The sequence below is a fragment of the Argopecten irradians genome, chromosome 5, assembly GCF_041381155.1.
Source record: "Argopecten irradians isolate NY chromosome 5, Ai_NY, whole genome shotgun sequence".
Taxonomy (NCBI): Eukaryota; Metazoa; Mollusca; class Bivalvia; order Pectinida; family Pectinidae; genus Argopecten; species Argopecten irradians.
Window position 1 is genome coordinate 41,670,947 of NC_091138.1, and position 18,241 is coordinate 41,689,187.

The 18,241-nt window shown below is 33.9% G+C and overlaps 2 protein-coding genes across 5 annotated transcripts in view; one reads left to right on the plus strand and one right to left on the minus strand.

Annotated features, from left to right (window-relative positions):
* Positions 1-11,427, plus strand: LOC138323893 (uncharacterized). 3 transcript variants are annotated; one of them, XM_069268816.1, is made up of 3 exons: positions 1-2,408; positions 8,133-8,592; positions 9,034-11,427. In XM_069268816.1, exons 2-3 carry the CDS (start codon positions 8,151-8,153, stop codon positions 9,429-9,431), a joined length of 840 nt encoding a protein of 279 aa, XP_069124917.1. In that variant the 5' UTR covers positions 1-2,408; positions 8,133-8,150; the 3' UTR covers positions 9,432-11,427. The 3 variants fall into 3 exon arrangements, with proteins under 3 accessions (XP_069124917.1, XP_069124918.1, XP_069124916.1); XM_069268817.1 differs by having other exon boundaries at positions 1-2,358; XM_069268815.1 differs by lacking the exon at positions 1-2,408 and adding an exon at positions 3,506-3,799.
* The window catches only part of LOC138323890 (nuclear factor NF-kappa-B p105 subunit-like), a 19,130-nt gene continuing 11,615 nt past the window's right edge, over positions 10,727-18,241 (minus strand). The window contains exons 13-21 of one of the 2 annotated variants that reach the window (XM_069268804.1): positions 17,627-17,768; positions 17,054-17,171; positions 16,291-16,513; positions 15,707-15,876; positions 15,107-15,358; positions 14,595-14,760; positions 13,971-14,146; positions 12,907-13,006; positions 10,727-12,545 (exon numbers count right to left, since the gene is read on the minus strand). In XM_069268804.1, coding sequence (XP_069124905.1) covers positions 12,463-12,545; positions 12,907-13,006; positions 13,971-14,146; positions 14,595-14,760; positions 15,107-15,358; positions 15,707-15,876; positions 16,291-16,513; positions 17,054-17,171; positions 17,627-17,768 — 1,430 coding nt within the window. In that variant the 3' untranslated portion in view covers positions 10,727-12,462. Of the gene's footprint in view, positions 12,549-12,906; positions 13,007-13,970; positions 14,147-14,594; positions 14,761-15,106; positions 15,359-15,706; positions 15,877-16,290; positions 16,514-17,053; positions 17,172-17,626; positions 17,769-18,241 lie in introns of both variants that reach the window. The other variant, XM_069268803.1, reaches the window with a different exon arrangement.

Sequence of the window (18,241 nt, forward strand, 5' to 3'; positions counted from 1 at the left end):
ATTTAAGCACACTGTATATCATATACACTATGTGTTGTTGACCCGAAGGTTTAGATTTGATTGAATTTCCTGTTGAGTTTCAAAATTGCTCTCCGTTGTTTGATGATGAATGATAACTACATATATAACTATTTTGAGCCGTTTACTGATTTCCATACGTTTTTGTTATCTTTGAGTCGTTTTGTGTTATTGTCTGATCTTCTACAACAACAGTTTTGTCATTATTCCACATGGTCAGTAAAACCTTCAGATGTAGAAATGGAATTAAAAAAAAACAGACTAAGTAAAATTAATCTGACATATTTGGCAGAAATAAGTATTATTGCATTTAAAAACGCCATTGCTAGCCGTGTTTTCTTAGCACTAACACCGTTGCAGCTTTCAGAATACAAACCTATAAATGTTGATTAAAATATCCAGGCTGGTCATTTAAACTCCAAATCAAAAAGTAAACAAAGATAAAATACAATGAAATGTATTCAATGGATGCACATTGTAAAAAGATATATTTTGGAATTAGAATAATATTTGTCTTTGTGAGATTGCTATTATGGTCAATCAGTACCCAACTGCAAACAAATATATATATTTTCATAAGCTTGATTCAATTAAGAATATCACAAAGAATGGATAAAAACAAGCTATTGAACTAGTTGCAAGTTATTTGTTTCTAACCCCTTACTTTTATTTCTACATAAATTTAAAAACCCTGACATCGTCAATAGTCTGCATAATGTATTCCGTATGTCTTGAAAGATTATCTCGCGAAGCAAAGTGAAGTGTATTTGCAAACTTTAGTAAGTTATTTATGAATTTGCGGAATGCTATACTATACGACTCTTTCATATGTTTGATACGGAGAATAGGGACATACTATATTACCCGATGGTATCAAAATGTAGAAAAATCAGAGGCTTGCCGAGGGTTTTATAATTTGTAATTCCAACAGTGGATGAAAACTATTCACTATGCTAAAAGCTTAAAAAGACTGAACGTAAGATTCTGTATAGTATATCAGAAATGTAAAGAGGTGTATATATTGCTTTGAAAGGTGCGACAGTGATTTCATAGATATAGGTTATGAAAACAGAATAGAAAAATATATGACGTCAATCCGAGTTCACAATTTGTAACACTTACATTATATGTAGATATGTGTTATGTGATGAATTTGATTGAACTGTTACTTTAAATTGCAGGTGATATTCAATTTTAAACATCAAATTGGTACAATAACTGTATGTTATACGCGAGTCATCGTCAATAACAAGAGAAGAATTTAACTGCACTATGTATATTATACTATTAAGTATCTATTTCATTTTGAGAATAAAAACGGAAATAAAAGTTGACTTAAAGAAAAGTATTGGTTGGAAAAGAGTAAACATACGTCATATATGACTACACATCATTTTATAGTTTATTTAAACTTGAACGAGGTCTAGGATATTTTGAAAAAGAAAAAAAAAAAACTCAAATATTATCGTCATAATGACAAAGCTTTAATGCAAACCTTAATTTGATTGAGCAATATCAGACTCTTGACAATAGAACCAGGTTATACCGAAGTGTAAGCGTTCGCTATTTCAGTGACGTCATTCGGCATACATAGGTCCAAGGTTAGACGTTATACAACATGAAGAGCTTGTACTACTAGTACAATGTGAATTTGTTTGGTAGTTTTTGCTGTTTTCATGTATGTTTCACTATCACCTACGAGGCCGAATTTCAGACGGAAGACAAATAGATGGATTTTAATAAATTTTGGCTCAATTATATCCATTCATTTTAGTTGATATTTTACAGAAAATAAATAAATATAAATTGATAAATAATTTATTTTCTTGTCGTGTACTTTATAAGAAATCGAAATTAAGATTCTTCATTTTACATGTTTGCGAATTAATGACCAATTTTCATGCAATTTAGTTTGCAAAAAAAGGTAATCTTTACTTAACATGTTTTCTAGGCTTACATGTGCATTTAATTTTTCAACATTGAAAGAGTATAATTGATTTTAACTGAACTGGAAAATAACGTCGTATATGGTTGAACTAGAGATAACTACATCCTGGTGTGTTCGTTTCATACGGTATTCAATAACAACCGCCCCCGCAAACAACAACAAATACCTTACTTCCTTATAACCTAAATAATATTACAGGATGCTGCTAAATGTTTCCTTGGTTTTGAGAGTATTTTTTATATAAATCTTCTTGTTGTACAACGGAAGGGTTAAGGCGTGGTGTCTAGGTGTCACGATTGGTAGTCACAATTTCACAGTCAGCAAATTATGATGATGATAAACATGTCGTGCTTACCAACAAAGCGACACTTATAAACACTTTAGCCATACAGGTAAGGCGTAGTAATTGTACCTGCTGTCCGAATTGCATGATTGGTGTGAGGTAGGTAATGCTAATGACATTGAAGATGAATTTCACTTTATACTTGTATGTAATTGTTACTCTGAATTAAGAAAAAAATATATTAAATCATATTATTATAGACGTCCTAGTGTGTTTAAGTTGGTACTTTTATTATCAACCCAGAATATAGGGAAATTAAACAGGTTAGGAAAATATATAGATTTGGCTTTAAAGCTACGAGATAATTTAATTTCTAATTTAAGTTAATTAATATTCCAAGGTTTTGAAATGTGCATTATAAATCATTGATCTTATGTTTTATGAAATGGTATATATACATAATTAATCATACAATGTATTGCTATGAAAAATGTAGTTATATGTTTGTCCAGCACAGTCTGCATTGTTATATTGTATATGTTTATGTCAACTCTCCGATGTTGTAAAAAAACAAGGAAATAAAAGAATCTGAATCTGAATGACAGTAATAGGCGACCAATTTTTTAGGATCTTATATTTTTTCATCACCTTAACTAACTCTCTCCTCCCTGACACCGCCTTACGTTTGGCCTTGAGTTGAGCGTTCGCCCATGTGAGGAAGGCTCTGGGTTCTGTCCCCCGGCAAGGACACATCAATGTCTATGAAAGTGGTACTTTCTTCTCCTGCTTATCCATATATGACCGTGGCTGTTAATAGGACGTTAATCAAATTCACCAATAATGCCTGCGGTCATTCTGTTTTGAGAGACATATATGTAGGTCTGATATTTCTTCTACGGGAACTCCGGCTTATCACCACAAACAAACCTGGCGCGTCCTTATATGACCCTGACTGTTAAAACAAACCCCGTTAAAATAAAAATAAAATAACAAAAATCCCTGTTCATGAAGTCATTAGTTTAAAATATATATATGCAATAATATGCAAAATACAATAAAAATATTGGTTTACCGAATAGTCCCTTTAACATACAAATTAACTACAACCTATTTCACCTATTTCGCCTGGTGTTTATATTAGTATTTAGAACATCCCCCGTGACACTGTTATATGTACAGTACATTAATATCAAAAGCTAATCTCAGGGTTCGGGCGCAGGTATATATATATACATACTATATCCTACAGTTTACTGACGACTTAGACCGACAGAACTGTTAGGACCCACTTGACAGCTTGGTACGTGTTTATTGGAGCTTGGCAATTTCTCTCAGATACACATACTTATCAACTAAAACGACACCACGGTTGAGCGATTTTCACAAAATTAGGAGGTCGTGTTAACCATATTTATATAAACTTACGTGTAGCGGAAAGAAGGATGTGGTCGGGGAGTAATTAACACCTGATTTATAGAAGGTTGTTTAATCCTACCTGTTAACATTTGGACTCTAACAGTGAACGGGATCAACAAATTACTCCGGAAAAGGTAACGATATCTTCAATAATTGATGACATTAAGTAATATGAATTCCTAACTTTAGTATTTACTTACATAAGTAATATAGAGATACCTATTGATGACATGGTGACATGACTGAAACTGTCATCGTGTTTATTATGATACGAAATCAACTGGACTACTCAATGTATTATAGCAATATGTAGGAAAATTGATGTCAAACCTGATGTCGTGAAGTGTGGTTACAGCTTGGAGTCTAACTTGCCCTTTAAAGAATATAGATAGATCAAGAAAGTCCTGACGATATGATCATATTTCAAAACAAAACAAGATTAAGACAAATCCATGGTAAGTTTTTGGAGTTATTGGCATTTAGGCATAGCTGTCACCCTAATTTAACACTAGACATTGGGGAGTTTAATCTCAGAGGGACACAGCTTTTGATAGTGATGATACTGTAGTAAATGTACTGTTTCGCCATTCTTTGTTTTAACAGCTATTTCGATTCTTAATTTTAGTTTTCAGCGTTTCAAGTAGCATTTAATGTCTAAAGTATGGACAGTAAATTGGATGTAATAAACAAAATTTACATAAAATTATAATCTATATTTTAATATTATAATGTACATCAGTTACAGTTTCTTCCTGTTAAAAAGGGGTTTTGTCTACCAAAAACAAAATCAGGGCATGTTTGTATTTTCTGTAAAAGATATGCAGTACAATCCCCTTTATTGTTTTGTAAAACGAATTTGTATATATTTGTCTCAGAAGACTTCTCAAAAGATACAGAACAGTAAGTGATCTATTAACGATTAAATTGCCAAACAACTGTTAATTTGTTTTAGGTCTCAAGCAACTAATGTTGAAGGCGACTTCAATAGAAACTGATTTATCACATAACTAGCCCGTGAAGCCATGTCATACGGCCAAGTCATAAATATCATAAAACACATGTGTAATAATGCTATTGCGACGTCACGGGTAATTTTGACGTCATAATCTATATATGACGTCGCATGATTGTCTCAGTAGACGGAAATGTCACATCCAAGTCGGATTTCTACTGTTTTATATAAAGACGAAATTTAAAGTTTTATTTATATTTATCTTATTAAAAGTTATGTGAAAAATAGAATATTATACTCGTGACTATGTGATATGAAATTGACCAAACTCGTTAAATAATCTGATATGCTACTCGCCTAAAGGCTTGTGGCATACCAAATTATTGCACTTGTTTGATAAATTTCATATCATATAGTCACTCACGTAAGATCCCCTATTTAGACATACCAGGGAACTCCAGAAATATCTGCATCCTGTAACTCCATATCGTGTCATAAAAACGATACAAGTATATGTTTCATATTTAACACTGATCATAAATACTTTACAGTAATAACTGATGATCGAGTATCATGCTAATTATCTGAAGTTATCTATATTTATATATGTTAACCTGTTTACCTAATATGCCAAAAATATACCCTTATTACACTTGTATACATTCTAACAGACTCCTAGGTGTTTATGGTGTGTGAACGTTTTATTGAAGTATATTAATGGGTTTACATTCGAAACCGCAAACACATTAAAATATCTACACATACCCCTCACTAGTTCCTGTATTTAGACATACCTTATCGTCACCGAATCATATTATGAGTAAAATGACACTTATGACAATGTCTTCGGTTCAAAAAACGACAATGGATGTGGTTCAGAATGACTTGTCTTAGCGACCACCTCTGTATAAAGACCACCTGCTTATTAAGACCACTTTATCAGTGTCCAAAATGGCCATTTACCACACAATTAGACCCATAAAATGACCACTTGGCTATAGAGACCACATTGACCTTGCCCTTTGGGTGTTTTATGGACAGGTTTCACTGAACACACTCTTAAGAAGTACTAAGTGTTATTTTTTTAAAACGAAAAACAGTTTTAACCTTTCGTATTTAGATTATCACCTGCATCGCATACTTATGTAGTGTGTTTTCTATTTGGGTGATGTGCTGTCATTTACTTGTCTGTTACAAAGTGTTGTTGTGTCAAAAGGCAAGGAGACATAACCAATTAAAGACATACAGAACATCCTTAAAGGGCTTTGGAATGCTAAAAGACATTTTACGATAAAATCCAAAACGTTGTGTTATACAAACGATATAAATCTGAGAAACGTTAATAAAGTTGCAAAAAATTCCTGACAAAATTCTTCAATTATAAATAGTAAACGTATTTTTTAAGACTATGTCAACATCAAAAACGTACGATATTGAATTTCAGGCTTTTGTTACGTTACACATTGTGTATGTTGTTATTGTTTGTGTTAAGTCCTTATCAAGAGAGAGAAAGAGGTATTGTAAAGAAATCAGGTCAGTGAAAGTTCAATAACACACTAGCTCTCCTTCTATAGAAATGTTTATTACAGTCATAAACGGCCATAAATGTTCAATGCATACTAGCACACACCAGTCAATATCTCTTATCGTTCCATCGTTATAAACATATACAAGGCCATGGCACATAGCAGTTCTGATTTTAAATACGCACGTCTATTGAGGACTAAACGACTGTAGTAGCTATATACACAAACAAACCAGGTTCGCCCCCAAAAATAGAAATAAAAAGCATCATTTGTTATACTACTGCAATACAATGCTAATACTAGCTTCAATAAAAGCGACCTTTTTGGTATTATGGTCTGTCTTTCTATCGCTTTTGGACTGACGAGTCCCAAAGGACCAACAATACATGTAGCCCGAGATACTCTGGCCCTGACACTTAGATTTAGATCTATCGAAACAAACTAAAGTCAAAAACTGACTTGTCATAAATTTTCTTATAAGTCCAGTGTTTCTTAAGTCTGCCAGAGTATCTCGGGTCGTGGCATCTATCTGCCATGTCTAAGTCTGGTGTCAGGGTATAACTATCATGATAATGAGGTTTTCTACAAATGATATTTTTCATTTTTTGTTCTAGTGAAATATCTACAGGTGTTTAACTCTCTCTCTCTCTCTCTCTCTCTCTTCTCTCTCTCTCTCCCCCCCCTCTCTCTCCTCTCTCTCTCCTCTTATGTATTAAACACACAGAGACATCTATTAATGTTGTCGGGCCACCTAGAAAGTTACCTCGTCACATAATACAGCAATAAAATAAACTACATTCAATAAGATGAAAAAAACAGAGTGCTTATGAAAGACGTAACTTTGAAAGTCTCATTATCATATATTTAATGCAATTAAGATTTTTGTAAAGATTTGACAATATAGGGATTTATGATATAATTGCGGTATAAATATGGTATCTTAATCAGTGTTACATCTTTTCTGACTGATGCTTGCTTATATGAAAGCTGTTTAACTAATCGTGCTGTGTACATACATTGGGTATTTATCATAATTTTCAATATTTCTTGCCTGAAATATTTAGGCTTTCCATGTAAACATAATCAATACACTAACTTAAATATTTGTATATACTATTATATTCCCACTCCATTCCATCTATTTATCGTAGTCAAGATGTTTACTGTTGCATGTAAAACAACTTTTTGTACGCTCCTTATCTTATTTTGGGGCTGGTGTGACCGAGTGGTTAAGATGCCATCCATCTTTTGCTTGTGAGATAGAATCCCATGTGGAACATTTGTCAGATTATGACCGTTAGCAGGCAATTTGTTTTCTCCGGGTACTCAAACTTCCCTCCAATGCTTAAACCTAGCACGTCCTTTCATGACCACATGGTTGTTAATAGGACGTTAAAATAATTTTCTTAGTGATGAATTTTGTATAATTAAACAATGTAAAAGACATTTTCAAGCAAGTAACGTAAACTCCCCTTTGTTCATTCTGCATATAACATGCATACATTTAGAGGGAAACCATATCCTGTTTTTCAATCAGATTTTAAAAAGTATCAGGATTGCTGTCATTAGTTTTAAAGATAATTTTTCAAAGCATAATGGAAAATGTCGTAAATTGACACCTTTCCAGCGAACGCAATTTCATCGTGGTTTATTTTTCTTAAATCTTATTTATGAATTAAGTATTAAATAAAACGTTAAATGTTAATGATTTTTTCCTTTTGCATTTAAATATTTTCCAACGTGTTTAACTTGAAGTCAAGTAAACGTTGTATATAGCTTAAAAAGTTTTCGATCTCTAATTCGAAACAGCATCAATTGACGATTTTAACAATCATATTGTTAAACGTTTTCTTACATCTTTCTTTTAAGTGTCTTATAACTGTCTTCGAGTATTCATACTTTGCCTTCTTTCTTGAACCCAAAATTTAAGCAAACATGTCTGTGATCTCAGCTGTCTTTGAGTATTCATACTTTTCCTTCTTTCTTCAGCCCACCATTGGAGCAAACATGTCTGTGAGCGAATGTCAACCAGTCATCTTCCTTTCACATGGAGCTGGACCTTCGCTCTTCATGGATGCCAATATTGAACCAAGAATTACCGGTTTAGACAAGGACTCCAAAGCCACAAACACGTTAAAAACCTTCGTGAAGGACCATAACATCGCCACTCCGAAAGCTCTTGTGGTTTTCAGTGCCCATTGGGAAGAGGAAGTTTGTTCGGTGTCATCGCCCGAAAATTATTCCTTGGACTATAATTATGGTGACTTTCAATGGCCTGCTGAGACGTACGAGATCCGGTGGCCTGTTTCTGGGTCGTCTGATGTGGCGAAAAGAGTCAAAGAACTGTTTGATGTAAAAGGAATACCATACCACGAGGACAACAAACGGGGACTAGATCACGGAGTGTTCATCCCATTGAAACTGGTATTTCCTGAAGCCAATATTCCAGGTATAACAATTATATTACTGTAAACGTGGAAATTTTTGCGAGTGTCTCCTTTTGCAATTTGTAATTTTTGCGTTATGTATAAATTTTGGCTTTTGGCGATATATTTTATATATGCACAAAATTTTACGCGGTGGAGATTTTCGCTGTAATTAGCGAATATTCCCTTTCGCGTAAAAATGAAATCATCACATCTAACAAATTATGTTTATCAGTGTAAAGTTAAAATGAAAAATTGCATATATTTTCGCGTTCTTAATGCTGAATTCTCATTAGAGGTTTCTGCGTATTTGCTGCATGTAAGATGACAGCTTCCAAATTTACTTTGGAAAACTACCATTCCGCTTCTTGAATAGTTTCTTCTCTCATTAATTATCAAATCAAAACAATTAAAAAAGGAAAATATACTATTATTTAGTAACACAATCGTTGTTTCCTTTCTAGTGGTTGAAGTGTCACTTTTGAAGAGTTATGACATGGGTGACCATCTGAAGATTGGCGAGGCGTTGATGGACTTGAGTAAAGAGAATATTCTTGTGATAGGCAGTGGTTTTGCTACACATTCAGGAATGTGCGAGGCAGGACTACCTTGGGCTGAACCTTTCAGAGACTGGCTTCACGATCTGGTGTCTAATCCCAGTTATAGCCCTAACGAACGCAAAAACAGGTTCCTGGCTTATACGGAAGAGGAGACATTCACCAGTGCACATAAAACCCCCGAACATTTTCTTCCTATAGCGTTATGTTGTGCGGCAGGCGGATACCAAGCTGGATCGATTCTGCATTCTGAATTCACAATAGGAAGTCTGCTGTATGATCACTACAAATTTCAAGCAAACTAACTTATAGGAATCATTAGTAAAATTGTAAACTCGGTCAAATGAATCATTTTACAATAAGAAATTCCAGTGAATCCTCTCGACAGCACTAACTTACTTCGATGTGTCTGATTGCTTCAGATAAGACTTGCAGATACAGTTGTCATTTACTCAGTTAATCATTCAACGGATGATGTGGGAAGTTTGTTATAAATTAATGCCAATGTTTTAGTCACAGTGAACCTGGTGTTGTTGGGTTAATACCAAACGTAATTCTCAAGATTGTGCTGAGCGTGTTCATGTAACATGTATGCACCAATAAGGTTCATACCAAATCTTGTGTTGGTGCCTACCAGAGATTTAGTTAGAAACATGTTTCAGGTTCAATGAGCTAAGGATACGTCATTTACACATTGTTTTTAGTTTACAATTTTGAACTCAAATCGACACACTTAAGATTTTACCTTTGATTTGTTATTAAGCATACCATGGACGAATTTCCAACATGCTAATGAATAGTGTGGATTAGCCACAAAGCGGAGGAATATGTACGTGTTCAAACACCGAAGACGAAATTGCTATATCCCATCGTTTTTTTAATGGATCTGCAATGCAAATCGTATCGCACGATTTTATATTCTTTTCTCCTCTCATTGTTTTAGTATTTACAAAATGCTTTCGTTATACTTCAGTGTATACTCAGCTTCATGAGAAGAATATGGTTTCATTTTTATCAAAATAGCATAGCAATTTTAGGAAAGATAACGAGAACTTTCCCCCATCTTAAGTATATTTAGTTCCCTGCTTGTGAAAAAAACTACAATTCATCTCCGTCTGTCATATAAAAATCGTCGTCGCTAAGAATATGTAAATGATTTACGTCCTTGCTCTCAAAGCTTTGTAACTTTACCAAATAAACACCAAACTTCACATCAGTATAGATGATCGAAATGGCTTGAATAATTCGAATTTGTTAGAAAATCAGTGTCGAAGACACCGTTACTATATTTTAGAAAAATGTTGTCGTCAGCGCTTGCATCCCAAAAGCTGTGAGGATTGGTAGCACATGGACTTGAGACGAATTTTCAACCATCGATCAGTTTTCACTCTACATATATTAACCGTTGGTTGAAAATTCAAGTTAAGTCCCTGTGATCGGTAGGGATATGTATATGTCTTCAGCAATAATCAGTATGCATATTTTCACTTTCTTTATATGAACAGTGGTCACACAATTTCACAGCTAGAACATGTACCATGATATTTAACAGACGAAGAATTAATCCTTTATTGTCTACATAAATCATAAACAATATCTGTCATATTTTATTTTTATTCAGTCGCATTTGGTTCAAACGTACATCTATTTCTTTACAGTGCATACACATGTATTTCCATAAAGAACAAAACGTTTTCAAACCATAACAATAATATTTGTATTTAAAATACAGATTGATATATTTTCATAACAGGTATATAATAAAAGTACAATTTATCTGTACATCTAGGAAAAACAACAATTATACGATCAATATATGCATAAAACATGGACTTAATGAATGAATATTTCGTTAGCCTTCAATAAAACGATGATGTTAAGTTGTAAGAACTCATTATCAAGTCTTCTCATCATAAAATTGGGCAATAGATTAGGGACAAATATGTTAGTTTGAATCGTGTACATTGTAATTTAGCATTGTCGTACAATTAAACGTTCTGACCTACAGTTTTGTATGAATACTTGAAGTCTTGTAAGATTTGTGTCTTTTATGCAAATCCTAGGCTTTTTGCATAGGAAATAAATTCTTAGTTTATTAAGCTATCCATAGAACCATGGTATAATTTTGCACTATTTTCATTTTCAGGGTCGTCTCCCTCTGCAAACATACTGCAGGGGGCTGTTTTTGAACTTGGATCATTTTGAAAAATGGGACTGATTATCTTATTTTGAATTTGTTGTTTTCCAAAGCCATAAATTTCATGTTTTGATTTAATGCATTAAAGCATCTTTTTAATTTGTTATTGTTTTATTATTTTTTACTGTCAAATTAGCCAGCAGTAAAATAACTACTGTATGTATTAACATAAACGAATAAAAAATTAATGGACAAAAACCGTGCATTACCATAGACAACTAGACAATAACAGTTGTTAGAAACCTAAATAAAATCGAAGAATGTACACCAGCCAGCTCTTTGATGAAAAAGGTTATTTCAAATGACAATCTTTTTAACACTTCGATGGGTATTTGATATCACCATAATTATTAGGAAAAAATATTTATTTTCAAAACAAACAATAAAAGAAAGAATCTCCAGACATTACGACAACTTACGCGAATTTTCTTATAAATGAAATTCACAGAAATTCTTATAAAATAAATTTACAGAGATTACTTATATTATTTTCAACAAGGAAATATACAAAATAGCCTGTCCCCAAAACATAATCGTCTTTAAAACACAAGTTCAAATAATATGAGAATCCTAATGAAAATATAAAGGACTGATACTTTGACATGCAAAACAATTTTCTCTCGAGTGAAGAGATATGTATTGGTATTAAAAACAACGCGAGAAGCACAGTAACAATGATTCTTTCATACAAATCAGCTGTTGAAAAAGCACTGAAGATAAATTTGATTTGGTGTCACTAGAAATTCGTTATCTGAACTACAACAATAGGTATTGTCTTCTGATAAGACATAACCATGGCAACCAAACTTGACGACTTCACTCTCAGGTAAAACCCAGCCAGTCAGTGCGAAAACCACATTCACACCTTTATTGATCACATTTAACATGATTTCAACATTTCATCGTATTCTGAATATTTGAGACAATGGGCTATATATACAATTAAGTACACTAATTTCATACTTACATATGATATTATAAAGTGTAAATTAAAGACACTGTTAAAACAAAAGTCTCAGATTATCTTCAATGATGCAGTCATAGCACTTTTTTTACACGTTAATGTTGCTCACAAAAATTAATTGCATGTAGGATCATCTCCAGAATTGTATGACAGGTGAAAAAAATGTCAGTCCTGGCTATGTTGAAGTCTGCACAGACGTGTCCAGACCAGAATCTATAAGGCTGCCTTCATGTGATATGGTTTTCTCTTTCTGGACGTCTGCTGAAACAGATAAAAAAATCACAGATATCAAAATTAATAATTTTGTAAAACGATCAAAGTATTTTATCACATAACTTGCCCATTCAGTGATGTCATATGGTCATTGCTCTTTTATAAGAAAATACAGTTTAAAAATATATCAATAACATTATTGTGATGTTAAAATCAGAATTGATTCTTTCATTCATTAAATAAAGGCTTAAAATGTGACATATCAAATAACTGAACTCATTTTTTAAAATTTCATATTACAAAGTCACTGATGCGAGATTCTTTGTAAATGATTTGAAAGACTGTATTCTTCTATTGAACAAGTTTTAGTCAGGAAGAAGAAAAGGTTCTGAGTCTACATCCCTACCTGTGATGATCAAATCTGTTTGAGATAAAAGCTTGACAGCATCGGTCCTGTGTATAGCCATCAGTGCATCTTTCAAACGCTTCACAGTTCCCCCACATTCCTGTTAATATCATAAAAACATATTCTTGTTCATATAATAGCAGAGATTCCTTTTTATATAAAACCTGTTCCTATTTATATCATATCAAAACATATTACTAGATATCATCGTAAAACATCAACTTAAAGATGCTCCACCGCTGACAAACGGTATATTTTCTCTATCAAATACAGGAGCAGGTGATTTAGTATTTGTCTTCGGTTACAAAAGTTACTTAATTTACACCATTACCACCACTGAAAAGTTTGAGCTTCTCATTTCACTTCAAGATGAAAATACCAAAAACAATTTTTTGCATCCCGAAAAAATTCAGTGGCACTATATCCTATATTGAATGAAGTACTGATTGTGCATGCACCAATCGCAAAATAAATCATTTCGTATTTTTTTTTGTGTTAATTAGATATACATATACACGATTAAACACAAATTATAGTTCAAATGATGAGTATCTTTTATGGTCCATCGGCGGTGGAACATCTTTAAGTTACTATCATCATCATCAATATTGATATTAGAGCTGAATGTTGTAACTAATTCTTGTCATCACTTTTTGTAATTTGGATATAGGCAAATTTTCTGCTGACTTTTAATCAATCAGTTGCAGCAAATGTTTTCAAAGCAAGGATGAAACATGTGATGTATAGGCTTAAAGACCTGCCATAAAATAAAATAATGTACTTCTTGCTTCATGGAATAAAATGTGAATTTCCAGTTCTGGACAGAATATTAGATAACATGATAAGATCGGGTATTTCGTCTCTTCATAACAGAGTTACCTCCCTTGCAAGTAGGTATCCATTGTGACGTCACTATTTTGTGAGAGAAACTCACATTGTTTTCTCTGAAAAGTATGATGTAACACTCGCAAACACGAAGCATTGCAACCATATACCTTCATTCAAGGGCAGATAACTCTGTAATATGTAAATACAGAATAAAACGTCCATTGATGTGAACTGACCTCGTAGTATGTGAAGAGGATGCGTGTGGGGCTGTGTCCAGTCTGGCTGCCAGAGATGAGTTTACTAAACCCTAGTCTGTGGGCCAGAGCTCTCCAGTCCTGTCCCTCACGCTCTGGGTCCAGCAGCTGTGACAGCTTCACTCTCTGTGGGTAGTTGATACAGGCCATATCGCCTCCTGTTACAGATTAAAACACAGCTTAATTATAATTTTGTGTACGACAATTGTCTTCTAGTAAACCTGGTAAACACAGCTTTACAACAACTTTGTGTACAACAATCCTCTTCTAGTAAACCTGACCCAATTGATTGCAATCCTTAGTCTTTTTAAGAACTTAGCATTTTACTACATAATGTAATCAGATAGATGGTCAGGATAGAAATTTTTCAATCATGTCAGCAGAACACTTCAAAATATTGCAATCTCGATAATTTTAAAAATACTAAATTTCAGCCTTTTTTTATATACTTATATCAGAATGGCCAAAACATTGTCGGTTCTACCATACACAGGAACTCCCAACATCTATTGAGAAACACTTTTCATTGTCTTTGCTTCTGCTCCAAATATAAGTGAGAGTGTTTTACCAAGATATCGGTATATAGAACTCCCCAGCAGGACTCACCTTCCGTGATAGGTCCTATACTACTGAGGCCGGTCTCCTCCCGTTCACCTTTCACCAGAGACAGAGAGGTAAACATCTCAGCAGTCTGCTCATACTCCCGGTTGTCTGCCTCTTCATGTATCTCACTCATACTTGTGTACGGGTGACCATACAGCACCTTCAGGATCTGTAACAGGACATACGTTTGTATTATATATTTCACTCATACTTGTGTACTGGTGTACCGGTGGCCATACAGCACTTTGAAGATCTAAAACAGGACATACAATTTATCCCAATTATACTGGTGATAAATACAAGACATCGAAATTTTATGAATCAAAATTAAGCAATCTAAAAAATTAGGTGATTTAACATAATTGTAAATGAGAATTCTATAAATAAACTAGTATTCATTATATTCTGTGAATGAAGCTTGGTATACACGATTAGATCTCACAAAATCATGAAAATATTAGCTTTTTGAAAATATTCAGTTACACAGTATTCATAGTATGTAATGTTTCCCCTACCTTCTCATTGTCCATCGCGAAGTCCTCTGCTGTCCGTCCTCGATGATATTTCTCATTTGTTACCATTTCATCTCTGTCCTTCTCATCTTCATTTTCGTTCTCCGAGCCCTCATCTTCGTAGTCTGTGTTTTCGATTTTCGGATCCGCCCCAGCTGCCATCAGCAGAGCCACCATACCAACGTTCTGACGTCCACATGCTACATGTAGAGCTGTGTTACCATCAAAGCAGGTCGCGTTCACTGATGCTTTGGCCTGTAAAATGTAAACAGAGTGGTATCTGGGGAGACAACTGATAAAAGGGGAGAGAATTGGCACTGATGACAAGGGAGACAACTGAAACAGTACACATAGCAATGTAAGAGGAGACAACCGACACTGATGACAGAAAAGACAACTGAAACAATTTATTCAAGGGAAACAACTCCATTATACAATATTATATACACTCGATTTTGGCTTTTCCTGCTTAATAAACACTGATCTGCATTTCATTCATATAAACTCAATGAGAATGCTTAGCAGAATATGGGTTTTGTAGACTGTATTATAACCTTTTTGCATAAAGCCTACATGGGAACCACATGAGGCTTATTGACATACCTCCAGAAGTAGCCAGCCGGCAGTGGCTAGGTCGTCGTTACCCGCTGCATAGTGGAGAGCTGTCCGACCGCTCTTCCCATCAGCCATATTCACATCAGCTTTGCCCTTAATCAACAGTTTTATGGATGTTAAATCCCCTTTCTGGGCAGAGATATGAAGGGGAGACAAACCTGTGGATAGTTAGCACAGAAAAGTTTGGTCATGTAAATTCAAATCCACAAAATATGAGAAACAATCTTTTTTTCTATTCAAAATAAAGCAAATTTGAAAATGAACAAAATGAGCATCCAAACATTAAAGATTAGTTCTGGCATAACGTCAAATTAACCTCCATTGGTAATCTCCAAGACAGATTTTGTCACTTTTTGTTAATTTCCGTTTGTTTTTGTTAATTTTGTTTTCCTTTACCGCACAAAAGTTAACATTTCTGAAATATTCCAATCACAACGTCTTAAGTTTTTCTTTTTTTTTCAAATTTCAAGGCAGGTAAATATTTGTAATCATAATTATTTTTAAACTCAAATAATGAAGACAACAGCATTATAAAAGCCCTTGATGTTGAATCTAAAATTCTAAATAAGTACCATCAATGTTCTTAATGTCGAGCTCTGGGAAAGGTCTTTGTGGGCTGAATCTTGGGCGGACATATTTGAGCAATGCTGCTAGACACTTGTCCTTTTTATACAGGGAGGCTAAATGGGCCGCTGTGTTACCATGGCGATCCAAAACGGTGGGTTCTCCTCCAGCCTTGAGGAGGGCATCGACCACTCCCTCCTGTCCGGTTATCACGGCCAGGTGTAACGGTGTCTAAAATATCAGGTCATAATTTCGTCCAAAATATCAGGTTATATAATTATCAATACATGTATCTTTAGGCTACCATCAAACTAATTTGATAGCTTTATGATTTCAAATACATATATCAGCAACTTTGAGGGAAATTTACAATTATGTAAAATTCATATCAATATAAATAAAAGATTCTATTTTAAATTGATCTGGCTCAAGTAATTAACTGAAGTTCATGATCAAGTTTTATACATGTCCTAATAAACACGCTACTGTATACTAGCTAATATTGGAGGGTTTTTAAATTTTGCTAAAGTTTTGGATTCACTCATGAAATTTGATAGCTCTAGACACTTTTCACAAAACATGGCTTCAGATTTTAAACTCTGTCGGTAAATGACTTATCAGGGTATCAAAGGCTGCAAAAAGATTCACTGAAACAATTCTCCCCAAATAATTTCCAAACAGAGAATTGTGAAATCTTACACCCGCGAAAATTTAACAACTTTACTAACAGTATTCAGCTATCAGAGTGAGGTGTCTGGGCTAGTGTGTTACCTGAAGTCTCCTATTGTGCACATTGATCTTGGAGTGAGGGTTTGGTAAAGTTTCCATGACGTCCAGGAGATTGTGTACGACCTCAAGTTGATGGTTTATAATACAGGTGTGTAGGGGTCTGCAACAAAGAGGATAACTGATTACATATACTGAACATGCATCTTCAGCAAGTAGAGAGAAATATATAAATAAATGTATTTGTTAACATACCGATAAGATTGTTTTCTTGTTCATAGTACCGTATAACTTGTCTTTAAACAGGACGCCACCAGGGCCGGCATATTTGGTTGGTATAGCTAGGTTTCCATGCTTTACAGGATTTAATTACTACAAATTATGACCGAAAAATGCGAATAAATCATGCCAGAATTGAGAAGGATACGTATTGGACAAGGGTCGGTTTGGACAGGTTATATTCTATAATATAGGAATGAAAATGAAAAAATGTTCCCATGGAAATATTTGTAAGCACTAAGGTAATCATGAATGAAAAAGTGTCTTTAAGGTCTCAGGTCAATGACAGGAAATCAATCCTACAATACAGAAATTTAGGATTATTGCTTTTTAACTTACATGTCACCATCTTCGTCTGCAATACAGGTGAGATATCTCTGCACTTTTAGGAGCTGTCGAATATCCCCAGTGGCTGCATACAGTTGTATGGCCTTGGCTGTCCTTTCTGCCATCTTCAGGGCATGGTCCATCTCAGTCTGAACTATTAATTATGAAAAAAATATACACAGATTAATTCTTCTAATCAGGATAGAATGGCTAGTGTACTTAAAGTGCTATTTTATATCTATTAGGGTAATTAATTCCTATTACTTATTTTTAATTACAAAGTTTGTTAGTTTGTAAACACATCCTTTGTGGCCCTAAATGACCCTAGCTAATTCTCAGCTGATAACATTATATTGTTGATGGATTGCCAACTGTCGATCAAACCACATGTGACCTATACATCAAGGTGTAAAATAATTTGTATCCAAAGCTCAAAACCTTACAAAGGAATAAATATTATATATAATTTTTATCAGAAAATGAAAATAAAATACATTAAATTTTTCCTATGTAAAAAAAAATCCTATTAAATTTGAATCCTTAGAGCAGCAGAATTTTGTTTTCAAATACATCTCTGAATTTCCAATTTGAATAAAAAGTTATTTTTTTTAAAAATCATACTGGAAC